Below are 13,365 nucleotides of genomic sequence, written 5' to 3' on the forward strand. Positions count from 1 at the left end.
TACAAAAAAATAGAAACTTTTTGTTAAAGCCTATTATATACAGGAATTCAATCGATCGAACATTACTGCAATTGTGAGACATGGTTAATCTAAGATATTTTCAACTAGACATCTCACTAATATATATATATATATATATATATATACATATATATATATATATATATACTAGACAAAACAAAACATGCGATTTAATTGTCATTGAATTAAAATAATATTAATAAATTAATTAAATTAATTTTGACTTAATTCTTTTATCCATCTCACTGCAGTGCCCTATTTTTATTAATAACTCGGAAATGAGTACATGGTTTAGAACTATTTATAGTCTTTCTTTCCATTATTTTTGGTATTTAAAATATATTTTTAAAAATTATTCTTACATCATGTCTGCACAAAATTATTGAAATCTTTCTTTTTGAATCACCGATCCGCGCATCAGCTGTAACGTACGTACGAATTAAATAAAAGCAGACATGATTAATTAGCTCTGTAGATCTATATAGGAGTCAGCTTGGTATTACTAAATCAAAAGTGATCCATTAACGTATCGACCGCGAGCACGACGGCGAGCATGATGACGAAGTAAAAGGGATAGTCAGTCACGGCGCGCGACGTTTTTGATCAAATATGGTATGGGAGTTCGAGCAGCGCGGTATGGCGTGATGTGGTCAAACCGCTTAAAAATCCGAGTTTTGCGCCTAAACACAGATTAATTCTTATTAGAATTAATCAATTAATTATTCGTCTTCCAGACTTTCAATTTTAATTTAAAAAAATAGATTTTCGTATAATATAATAGGTATATATATGATCTATATTATATTATGTATATATAATATACATCGTACATATACATGCGTATGTACATACATACAGAGATATACATATGTATATCGTACGGGGGTGACAAATCTGCAATCTATAGCGTATAGGTATGACATTAAAGTAATTTACGATTAATATAATATATAATATATAATATACACAAGGTGTTTCATTATTTGCGTTCATTAATTAACTTTACAGCGTTGTTATCCTTAATGAGAAGTAAATTAAAAAATTCTAATCCATTTTTTCCATTGCTTAATAAAAAAGGAATTATCAGTGTCGTTATTTAGATGAGCGTACGCGTTTGTGACGCGTGCAGATGATCATCGCAAGTGGACGTGATGTGTACATACGTGTATCCGTATTGCTAATTGTGCTGTATCCACAATTTGTGGATGTAGTACAGACACGCACCACGTCCACTTTTGATGCTATAATTTTATCGACAATGAAAATGAATGTGGTACGTAGTTCCTCTATTGAGAAAATAGACGTACGGCGCTAGTGTACGGAGGAGTGAGTCGTTGCGCGCGCCGCTCTCACGTTTCTCTAGAGACCCTCAACAAGTAAAAGAGTTCCTAGGATTGTCTAGAGACTTTCTAGTTTCAAACGTGATTGGTTGTCCAATCGTTACGTGTCAATCGGAGGTGCCACCCTTATATTCCTTCATGAAAACGTATATCGCTGCTTTCAACACGCCAAGTTCCCGTTCTACCTTATTACGCATTTGTGGCAAAACTGGCAAATATATACAATTGTGACTGTGCACAGAATTCTAATAGATAGTGCAAGGTAATGGTATAAAGATATTTGTTGTGTATTTATGGGAGTTTTTCGGTTTATTCAGGTATACTCTGTGATAAACGGAACATAAGAGTGATTTAGAATATTTAGATGTGACCATAAAAATGCTCGGTATAATTGTAGCTGGGCGACTCGTAAGTATCAAACTCTATTTTTATTATATTATCATGCTTGTTAGTATAGAATTTATTTTGATCCTGGTGAAAATTTTCTTTCTTCAAGAACTCTTTATATGTGTGAATTCTAAAATATTAATTAAGATTTCTAACATTATTTTTCTTATTCTATAATTTTTCAAGAAAACTTATAAAATCTGGAGTAGTTTAAGATATTTTTTTAAACATTTTCATAAATTAAGAATATGATAAATTCTTTAAAAATATTATGACAACTTTTTCACGGGTTCGATTATGGAATAGATCTTTGTTTCATTTTTGGATTTCTGCTTTATTATTGGATTTCTGACGAGGTATAATAAATTCCAAATATTATAAATATGTTATTTTTAATTGCTCCGTGTCTGACTGTAATAAAAAATTTTTTTTAATAATTTTGAAATAAATTTTGAATTATATCAATTTTATACATATAATTTGGGTCCAAGAAAATTAAATTTGATGTAAAATATTTAAAAAATTTCAATTATTATGTATGGATTTAAGTTTTTATATTAGCTGGAAGTTTGAGATAAACTCTATCGTAGTAATCTTGCTAATGTAATTACATAAAACTATTACTGTTTCTTTAGTTACAAACATTAGTTCAATTCAATTGAGATATGATCAGTGTTCTTTATGTCAATAGGATTGATACAAAGAAAATATAAATAATGATAAATTTTAATTGATTATTTGAAAATTTATAAAAACAAGATACTCTCCAAAACAGAATCTTTAATATTGTAATATAGATTTTTTAGGTTATAAGAATTGGACTATTATAAAATCATTGTTATTATATATTCCTAATATTTATTTTTATTTAATGATTATTGCTGTATTTTGATATACACTGTCAATCCTGAAAATCTATATCTAGCAATGTGAATTTTCAGTGTTAGAAGTATATATTAAAACATGTGTGCGCATGCATGCACGCATGTATATGTGTGTAAAATTTTATATGAACATGATTTTTATTTTTTAGGTCCAAACCGATTTTCAACAAGTTGGTGAGAATCAGTTCTTGATTACTGTATCCGACGCTGACAATATAAACCATATAGTGGTGTTTCTAACTGGTACTATTCCTTTCCCAGATGGCATGGGAGGTGCAGGTAAGGCAATGTGTGATTTAGTTTTGCATATGAGCTATAGATATCAAATTTTTTTATATATTATATTTTATATATATTAAAATTGAATGTTGAAAAAATTATTATTTACAGTATACTTTAGCTGGCCAGATCCAAATGCACCACCCAATTGGCAATTCCTTGGATATATTTCTAATTTAAAACCATCAGCTATCTTCAAGATATCAAATTTGAAGAAGAATCATGAATTTGAGAATAGCAATTTGGGAATTTTTGGAGTTGGTAAGATCTCACACTTTGCACAGATCGGTGTATCAGTTGAACCACTGGCAGTGATTGAGCCGCAGATAGCTACCATTGCTGCAACTACAACCAACTCTTTCATGGAATTTGTGCAAAAGATGCTGACAAGTTTTGTGAATTATGTGACTAGTTTCTCAGTGACACAGGCGCAAATGACGCCAAATCCTACTGAGAACTTTGTGCCTCTGTCTACATTGCAGGGCTGGTACGAGACCTTTGAAAGGCGGTTACAGCAGAATCCAAATTTCTGGAAGTCATGATTATAATTGTAATAATATAATATGAAGTTTTAAATTTTTTATTGATATATAAATATATATAAATATTTCACAGCAATGCCTAAGCACTATTTCAATGCTATCATAAAATATACTGAATTGTCAATACGGATTTATTATTTTTATATTTTCACTAATAAATAATGATTATTTGGACTTGTATAAAAATTTTGATTTCAAAATAATATATTGAACAATCAATACATCTCAAACGACTTTAATGTAATGTAGATACACTGCATGAAGATATGAATTTTTAAACATTGGGGAAAAGAGGCTTCAACGCAGGTAACACGGCAATTTTAAGATAGGAATGATGTTATAATATAGATTATAGAAAATAGACTTTAAGCCTATTCTACAATACAGCCGTAAGCCCTAAAAATTGACCAATCATAATCGATTATTAGCCTCATATTTGAAAGGATTTAAGGAAGAATTCACATTGGAGCTGAAAGGCAGAAAACCAATCAGAAATTGCACTTAGCTGCACCGAGTGCTACACTTGCTAGTATTTAAGCCCATATTAGACTAAAGATTGAGATTGAGATTGGTTTAAGATTTAACCAATTAGAAGAAAGAAAACCAATCTCAAATTTAGTAAACTTTGTTTTGATTGGTCAAATTTCAATCATGTAAGAGCACAACATATGGTGCGTTCCAAAATATTGAGATTACTGAATATCTATATTTTACGTTACGTATGCTGTAGATTTTCAATGCTATCGGTACACATTTCAGAACGCACTGTCAACTCTTAACTGCTCAGCTCAGCATAACACAGCTTTCATAGACTTCATAGTTTCATCTGGTGTGTGATCACTGATCATAATTCAGATCCGAAGATATCTACATTATTGCGCGTTATTATTAGTACGTAATTTTGGGTTATACGTAATGTGATGAAGTTGTGTGTTTGTCTCGTATACATATGAATTTCGGCTTTCGATAGCGACTAGCGAGAGTAGCGAGACAACACGGGCGCGCATGCTGCCCTGCCTGATGAGCCAGCCGCCGTAATGAGAACTGATCGTCGCCGTCGCCGTCGCCGTCGCCAATCGCCACCACCACCAGGCCGCTCGTTGTCGTTTAACGCTTACGCTTGTATACGTCCGTGTTCCTGCAGGCAGCACTTGATCGTCGCAATGGTGCCCGTAAAGATGATGCTCCGCGTCGCGGAGCAGCGTCGTTAGTACGTGACACACGGTGACGTCTTGCAGCGTTCGGTTCATGGATTTCGTATGAGAGAACAAACTGTGGAAGGGGGAGAAAGAAAAAGATATCTATATATATGTATATATATACATAGATATATATCTATCCCCTTGTGGAGACATAACCGACGTGCGTTGTCCGTGTGTGGGATACCTACTTCTCAATCCAAAAGTGAGTAAGAAGCGAATCTTCGTTTACGTCTACAATATCGCAACGATTATGTATTCTCTGTCTCTCTCTCTCTCTCTCTCTCTCTCTCTCTCGCTCGCATTCGCAAGGTAAAAAAAGAGAGCAAGTAATCTCGCGAATAATTACGCGCGCCGTATGCGATGCGCGTCTCAAGGCTGGCACATGTCGCCTCGCCGAGCTGGCCCTCAGCTGCATAATGATAAGAACGAAAGGCCAGGCGAGAGTAGGTAGTAGGCATCGTGAAACGCGACGAACAGAATATTCGTTCACAACGCGATCTTTCAATGTTGCATCGCATCGCGTCACGTCGCGTTGCATTATGACGTTTTACGTCGCCAACTGAAAATTCCGATAAAAAGAAAGAAAACGCAATAATAAGTTTTTTATCTCGCGCGGTTGTATTAAACATATTTTCCACAAACATATATTTAGGTATTGATAGAAAAACAAGAGTAAATGTAGGTAGCATTGTATAGAAAAAATAGAAAACGTAAAAATGAAAAGAAAACATACAACACTTATTCAGTTGCATTCTCTGTGTATTTTAAAATAAAATGATCATTATGTTCATTTTGAAAACAATGTGCAAAAAATGCAATAACTATCTCCAATAACTGCAATGTACATCTGTTTAGAATCCTCAGTCTGTTGCATTAACCTCATAAATATTTCTAAATTTTTCATTATTAGCTTATTGACAACATGGGTATCTATATTCTTTGCAAATATGAAAAATTTGAACACTGCAGTCAAAAAATTACTCCTTTCTCAAGCAGGTCTCTAGGCAAAGCCGCATAAAGGACTACAAGTTTTGACAAGATTGTAATTAATTAATTTTGAATCTGTCTATTGTGAACAATTTCATCTATTTACATTTATCTACATGGGGAAAAAAGTCAATCGAAATTGGCGGTAATTAACATTGATATTCAGGAGTCTCATAAATTTACTTTTCCTTTGTACAAAATATTAATAACACTGCGATTAAACTGTAGTATACCTTAGAATGCACTCGTAAAACCTTTGGCAATTATAAAAAGATTAAAAGTCCAAGATGAAAAATAATGGATCAAAAAAGAATCTCTAATAAGGCGCTGAAAAACGTTGTTCTATATTTAAGATGAAATTAATAAATTTGGGCTTTGATGAGAAAGAGATGTAGAATATTAAGTATAGCAGAAATAGGCTTAATAATAGGTTAAATATAGGTATGGAAACAAAGCGTACTGATAATAATATTATAGTAATGACAATAAAAACAATTCTTATTAACATTATTAATAAAAAATATAAATGTATGTAAACTATCTTTGACATTTGTATAGTTTTTTGTGGTTCCAATCATTGATTGTTAAAAATGTTTACAATAATATTTTATATTTGTATATAGTACATATATCTATAAATTTGACAATGAGCTCAAGTGTGTGTATGTGTGTACAGGGTGTTTCCTCGATTATTTTAAAATATCTCTGTTGCTTTTAATGATACAAAAAAATCAAAGGGAAGAAAATTATTAGTTTCGAAGGAACAAAAAAAATATAATAAGCAAAAAGTTTCCTCAAGGTACTTTTTAAGATTTCGATGTCATTGCCGTTTTTTAAATGGGATGGCATATTTTGATAACGTAATAATGTTAATTTATAAAAAAAAAATTCAGTTATACAAGATACCTTGACCTTGAGATGATCTTTTAAACGTTAAAAAAAATCATTTATATGGGAAAAAACTGAATCAATTAAATGCGTTTTTCAATATAATATATATTTTGTTCCAGAAAGTGTTCAAAATGATTATCATTAATTTTTTCACACATTATCAAATACAACAAATAAATGATTTTTGCGCAATCTTTTAATAAGTTCCAGGGTAATGACGGTACATGGTACTAGATCTTATGCCATTTGATTTTTTTTTCTATGAAGACATTTAAAAAATCAAATTTATTGTGATATTTACAATCAGAAAACATGCAAGAAAGAATTTGGAGAGCAATATTTTTTTAATATTATTGATGATTATCTTCTTGTTTTAGTTTACGTTGTTGCAATCAACTTATTATTATTCTTGAAACATTTTGATGTAAAGTTGTTGACAGTGTAAATATTGATAAATTGTATGCATATGAAAGTATATAGAGACAAAGTATACATGTTATTACAAGTTGTTAATATATTACAGGAGACAGAACATTTTAATCTGGGATACCAGGTAGTTACTGAGTTCACTTTAAGTGTAAGTTTAATTTGTACTGATATAAAAACGAAATACAATGATAAAGATAAGACGATGGCTGTCTAGGTTTTTTGTATGCTTTAAAATCTTAACAATTAAAAATTTCGTATATAATTAAATTATATATAATTACATATAATTAAATTTACAGTACAGTTGATCAGAATCAAAGATATATATTTTAGAACGAAGAGATGGAGAGTTCAGAGGAACCAACTAGTTTGCAGTCTATATGTCATCTACATGCCTCAGAGTTATTTCCTAAGCACACGCATTTTGAATGTGAGGATGAAACATTGACGATTCCGTTTACACCATTAAGCGGGGAATCGGTCGTGGCATTGGGACGGACAACAGATGGTATATTGGCACTTTCAAATTATAGGCTTTATCTACAATTAAGTCAAACATGTTATAATATACCTCTGGGTCTCATTGAGCAACTGGAGGTCAAAGAGATATTTTATTTACACATTGGATGCAAGGACGCACGTTCTTTAAGGTAATTTATTTTATATTAAATTTGTTACGTTTTACTCTTCTGAATTTATTAATAAGCACTGTGTATGATAGATTTATGTCATATATATATATATATATATATATATATATATATATATATAAGATATCAAAATATTAAAAATAAAATATTGATATTTTAGTTGTGCATTTACTACAAATGAGCACTGTTTGGAGTGGTTTAAACGATTGCACAAAGTGACCTATCCGCGAAAAAGTATAGAGGATATATTTGCGTTTGCATACTACGCATGGTCTGTAGAAGAAGGCAAAGATTACCCTAGGCTTGGAAAAGATAATAGTTCTTATATCACCACTTTTAATTCAGAGGTAAGAGTACCTCTTAAATATATTTATAGCTGTGACTGCAGAAATTTTTACTTTATATAAATGTACACATAAAATTATATCTTAGGTCGAGCGATTGAAATTTAATTTGCATGGTACATGGCGTATAAGTCAAATAAATAAGGATTACCGAATGTGTCCATCCTATCCACCACAGCTTCTAGTTCCCGCTTGCATTTCCGATGAAACTCTCGAATTTGTTGCCAAATTTCGAAGCTCTAGACGAATTCCAGCTATTGTTTGGAGGTATAGTCTTCATTCTTTACTTTATATGATAGTAATTATGATAAGTGTCTATATCTTATCGCGTTATAATTACATTACATACTGAAGACACGTAAACAACGGCGCCGTGATAGCTCGCAGTAGTCAACCGGAAGTTGGTTGGCTCGGTTGGAGAAGTTCTGAAGATGAGGATCTTCTAAAAGCTCTCGCAGATGCGTGTAGCTACGATAAAGGCGAATCTACGATTGTAGATTCGCCTATTACATATTCCGACACTGGTGACGATACACCGAGTGCTGCCAAAGTAAGGGGATTTTAACCAATCAGTCCAATTAAAATTTTTTTGCAATTCTTTACTTTGCAGCTATATCAAATAATAAAAATATGTTGAAAACTCGTTTTTTTTTAAATTCTATATTAATAAGAATACATGTATGTACAATTCAGTATCCTACAGTACCTATTCCAATGAAAATGGATCTTATGAGTTAGTTGATTAATTCACAGCTATTTATTCATAAATCGTCTTTGGGTTTTCAATATATTTTCTAGACTCATTGTTAAACATGTGTGCTGAGAGACATATAGAATTAATTTACTTCCGTACATAATGTAATGCAGAAATGATTTTTATGTTGCTGCAAGAAACAGGAGTTTTAATAAAAAAATTATTTTATTAATAAGAAATTAAAGTAGAGAAAAGAACAAAAAAAATTAGACATAAATATAGGTATATTTATAATTAAGGCATACAATTGTGTTCCATGTTTTACATAAATAATTTCCCCTTTATAGAAAGTTTTAATTGTCGATGCCAGATCGTACACAACCGCCGTAGCAAATCGGGCACGAGGCGGCGGTTGCGAGTGCCCCGAGTATTATCCGAGTTGCGATATACAATTTATGAATTTACCGAATATCCATTCAATACGAAAGAGCTTTCATGCCGTGCGACAGCTTTGTGCATCGGACGCGGATCAACCAAAGTGAGTTCTCCAAAGTATCAAAGTAATTTGTCAAATTTCGAATATGTCGTTTGTTATTGGAATTTTTAATTATCTTAATTTTTTTATTAATCCAATTATACTTTTACAGCTGGTTAAGTTTGCTGGAAGGAACGCGATGGTTGCAGCATATGTCGGGTTTGTTACGGGCAGCAGTCACTGTAGCATCCGCGATTGAGAGGGACGGTCGACCAGTATTAGTGCACTGTAGCGATGGCTGGGACAGAACTCCTCAAATTGTCGCTTTAGCCCAAATATTACTTGATCCATATTATCGTACTATGGAGGTATACAATATATATTTTTTAAGGGCATAATAGATGACGAAATGATTTGATTGATAATACTCTATAATTTTATTACGTTCTGATTTTATATAATATTGTGTTATTCTAGGGATTTCAAGTTTTAGTAGAGAGAGAATGGTTAGACTTTGGACATAAGTTCGCGGATCGATGTGGTCAAACAATCGGTTGCGACGATCCTAACGAACGTTGTCCAGTATTTCTTCAGTGGCTTGATTGTGTCCATCAGTTAATTCTGCAATTTCAGTGTAGTTTTCAAATGTCGTCAGCGTACCTAGTAAATATATAAATAACAGTTCTGAGAAAAGATATATATATATATATTATTAAAGAAATTATTTTTCTGAGCCATCTAATAATATTCCTGTTTTAGGTGAAATTGGCCCAACATACGTACTCGCAATTGTTCGGTACATTCCTGTGTAATACCAGGCAAGAGAGGCTACAATTGAGAATACGTGAACGTACGTTTTCAGTTTGGCGTTTCCTCAATTCGACTACATTTGTGAATCATCTATATTCGCCGTTAAAGAATCAAGTACGTACGTCGCAAAGTGTCATATAACATAATTGTCATACAATTTCACATGATGACAAAAAGATTTTTATTATGTTACTTTTTATGTTACTTTAGGTATTATGGCCGAGTTGTAACGTACGCGATCTTGTTCTATGGTCTGAAGTGTATCTAGGTTCTATGGAATCGTCGCTTGGTATGAGAGACGATAAACAAAGAATAACAGTGATAGACATTGAAGGTGGCGAGAGTGAGGAGCCACAGGGACAAATGACGAAGACGAGATCATACGGCGATCTTATGCATGCCCCTGATCATGCGGCTTATCTACACCGAAGGCGTAGCGATCCGAGTATTTCTATGGAAAAGTAAGTATAATCAACAATAAATTTGTGTGACAAGTCGACACGTTTGTAAATTTTTTTTTCCTAAAAATACGTGCCTCTGTTGCAGGAAATTTGATTCTCTAGCGCTTGAGACTGAGACGGATCAAAAGAGTGTGAAAAATGTGGATGATAACAAGAATGAAGCCGCGAATGAAAACTTATCAGAGACTGAAGTCAGGACAAAACGAGATACTATTAATCAAACATCCAGTGATTCGCCCGCCAATCCTTCGGTAGATAGTTCCACTGATACTTTAATACCCAACAATGATTCCGTTGCTCCATTGATGAATGGAGACAAGGAAACGTAAGCACAGTTTTTGTGTGCGTGCGTGCGTGCGTGCATGCGTGCGTTACAACGCGTCCGAACTTTTAAGCATTTGCAAAATTTGTAAAATTTATAGATCGCAAACAAGTTCGTCGCGCGACATTGTTTCACCGTGGATCGAAACCGGCACTACTACTGCACAGGTTGTTTGTTCTTCATGTAATCGCAATCATAATGAGGGTGGTAGTGATATGAGTGATACTAGCGCCCCGTTGATATCAAGAACTCCTAGTAGCATATGTCCAGCTTCTCCAACCCATCAAGATATTGTGTTAGATAATCCTGACTGGTTGGACGATGTTGACGGTCTTCCTGTCATATGTTGTGACATCCAAATGCGAGTACAACAAATTATCGTAGAGCATAAGGTATTTAAAGCAGCAGCAGCAGCAGCGGCATTGTTGTTTTACACTTTTGACATGTGCTTTGAAAGCGGCTGGCGATATATTATACATAGAGGAGAGATAATCCTGTTTTCTTTTAACGATTTTTTTTCTATAATTGTTTAACTTTTAATTACTTTTTTAGCTCAAGGAGGAAGCCTTGAGAAAGGAATTACACACAACTAGATTGGCACTAATCAAACAAGTTTGCAATCACAATGCAGATACCGATCGTATCGACGATATTGTAAGTAGAGTTCTTTGATTAACAGCTTATCTTCTTTTTACCACATATGTGCAATGATATAGTAAAAAATACATGTGCGATGACACTGCAGGGTTCCTTACCTGATTCGGTGGGTAGCGCCGGTGAACATGGAGAATCGCTACCGTCGGATATGTCCTGGGAAGCTGTGGAGGAATTAGGTCCTGCACCTACCTTATGGGTACCCGATCATGCCGTGACTCGATGCATGGGATGTAACACAGAGTTCTGGCTTGGTAGACGTAAGCATCATTGCAGGTACGAATTTTGCACAACAAAACAATAGACGCTGGAGTTGCTAATCATAAAGAATAGAATACTTACACATACATATACAAAATAGGACTGTTACTTATGAATTCTCAACAATTTTGAATTTTCTCGAATCTTCGAAATTGTCTAAAGTAACAGCTCTAGTAACAGCTCATACACAAAAATGAAAAAAAGGCAATTTATGAATAAAAAATTTTTTTATTTAACAAAAAATCAACTCATTCAATATTTCTTTAATGTCGAGTACGATTTCAATATTCAAAATGTCAACATGTTAATCTTGAGAAATTTAAAATTAAAATTTCAAAAAAGATTATTTTAGTCCACGTACAGTCATGACACACACACACACACACACACACACACGCACACGCGCGCGCGCGCGCGCGTTTTTTTATTATAAAGAAGAATAATTATGCTTTTTTTAAATTTGTTTCGTTCAATTGTGTAATTTTTAAATTTATTTTTGTATTATATACAGATGTTGTGGCAAAATTTTTTGCGCTGATTGCTCCGAGAATTCTACCCCCTTGCCTAGCGAGCAGCTCTACAATCCCGTAAGAGTGTGTAGCGACTGTTACGCACGGTTGCATCATCATCATACGAGTTCCTGTCAGTGCAATGCTCGACATCAGAATATCAAAACAGAAAACGAGACGGACTCTTTCGAAACAGCGACCCTACAACAACCGGTGACATGTCAAAGGACGAGGAAGCTGCCATCCGCTACAACTAAGGACTCCTGCTGTGACAACTTATTGCAAGCAACACATCAGAAAACGCAGCCATCCATCGCGGCAGCCACAGTGAACTAAAGAGAAGAATTTGCAAGAAAAATAATACGCGGAAATGCGATTAATCCATACAATGCGCTTGTCGTATTCATAATTTATATTGCATACATATGGCACATGGACTAATGCGAGTCTAGGTTGTTCTAAGCGATCTAATATATTTATTGCTAGAATAATAATTTGTACGAACAAGTGTATAGCTGATATGGAGAAAAGAAGACAGAGAATCAGTATACGAAGTTGTATATACCCTGAGATGATAAGGGTGTAAACTCGAAATTAAGATTCCCAGAGACTAAGATTCTATTTCCCTTGTAAGAAATAGAAAGGAATCCTCCGAGTTTACCTAGGTATCTCTGTGCTTAATACTACCGTGTCAAGGGGATAATGAGTGGCAAAGTTTCGGATAGGCTGTGATCGACATTTAACTTTGTAGACGACTACACTATGAAGCGAAGTGCTAATTAATTGTCAATTGATCACGAGAAGAGCGGTTGTTTGCTAATTAGCAATCGGGTCGAGCAAAACGAACGAAATCATATTTCTTATATCGACGTTGTATGAGAATTGGGATATTAAATGTCATCATCTCATCGCACGCGTCTGATATATCGATCGGAATTTCACATCCAGTACCTACATTTTACCTTTGATCCTTTTTGTTATTAAAAATGCTATTTATATAAAAAGACATTTATTATTGTATTAGACTCTTTGTAAGTGTTATACTTAGTTAAGGAATTGGTTCGCGTTAAGCGTGTTATCGTGCGTGTATTTGCGTGGTCTATTTTATTGTTTTGATTCCCTGATATATCGTGAAATCTGTATCTTTGTACACTGCAGAGATATTTATCTTGACTTGATTCTTTCAATCATGAATATTTTGCAAATAAATGGGCGAGACATAT

At 33.6% G+C, this 13,365-nt stretch overlaps 2 protein-coding genes across 5 annotated transcripts; both read left to right on the plus strand.

Moving 5' to 3' along the window:
* Window positions 1-1,544: 1,544 nt before the first annotated feature.
* On the plus strand, window positions 1,545-3,577 carry LOC105449030 (protein OPI10 homolog). The gene is made up of 3 exons (XM_011688012.1): window positions 1,545-1,769; window positions 2,782-2,911; window positions 3,023-3,577. The coding sequence occupies exons 1-3, from the start codon at window positions 1,740-1,742 to the stop codon at window positions 3,451-3,453; spliced, it is 591 nt and encodes a 196-aa protein (XP_011686314.1). The 5' UTR covers window positions 1,545-1,739; the 3' UTR covers window positions 3,454-3,577.
* A 1,189-nt stretch (window positions 3,578-4,766) lies between these two features.
* LOC105449033 (myotubularin-related protein 3) lies at window positions 4,767-13,364 on the plus strand. 4 transcript variants are annotated; one of them, XM_011688019.1, is made up of 16 exons: window positions 4,767-4,857; window positions 7,057-7,110; window positions 7,262-7,612; window positions 7,773-7,959; window positions 8,045-8,223; window positions 8,311-8,506; window positions 8,998-9,188; window positions 9,298-9,493; window positions 9,603-9,788; window positions 9,885-10,049; window positions 10,146-10,396; window positions 10,482-10,721; window positions 10,819-11,110; window positions 11,271-11,372; window positions 11,464-11,648; window positions 12,145-13,364. In XM_011688019.1, the coding sequence occupies exons 3-16, from the start codon at window positions 7,305-7,307 to the stop codon at window positions 12,476-12,478; spliced, it is 3,012 nt and encodes a 1,003-aa protein (XP_011686321.1). In that variant the 5' UTR covers window positions 4,767-4,857; window positions 7,057-7,110; window positions 7,262-7,304; the 3' UTR covers window positions 12,479-13,364. The 4 variants fall into 4 exon arrangements, with proteins under 4 accessions (XP_011686321.1, XP_011686323.1, XP_011686320.1 ...); XM_011688021.1 differs by having other exon boundaries at window positions 7,057-7,086; XM_011688018.1 differs by having other exon boundaries at window positions 4,773-4,857; window positions 7,296-7,612.
* Window position 13,365: the final 1 nt, after the last annotated feature.

The sequence above is a fragment of the Wasmannia auropunctata genome, unplaced genomic scaffold (genome assembly GCF_000956235.1).
Source record: "Wasmannia auropunctata unplaced genomic scaffold, wasmannia.A_1.0 LD336078.1, whole genome shotgun sequence".
NCBI lineage: Eukaryota > Metazoa > Arthropoda > Insecta > Hymenoptera > Formicidae > Wasmannia > Wasmannia auropunctata.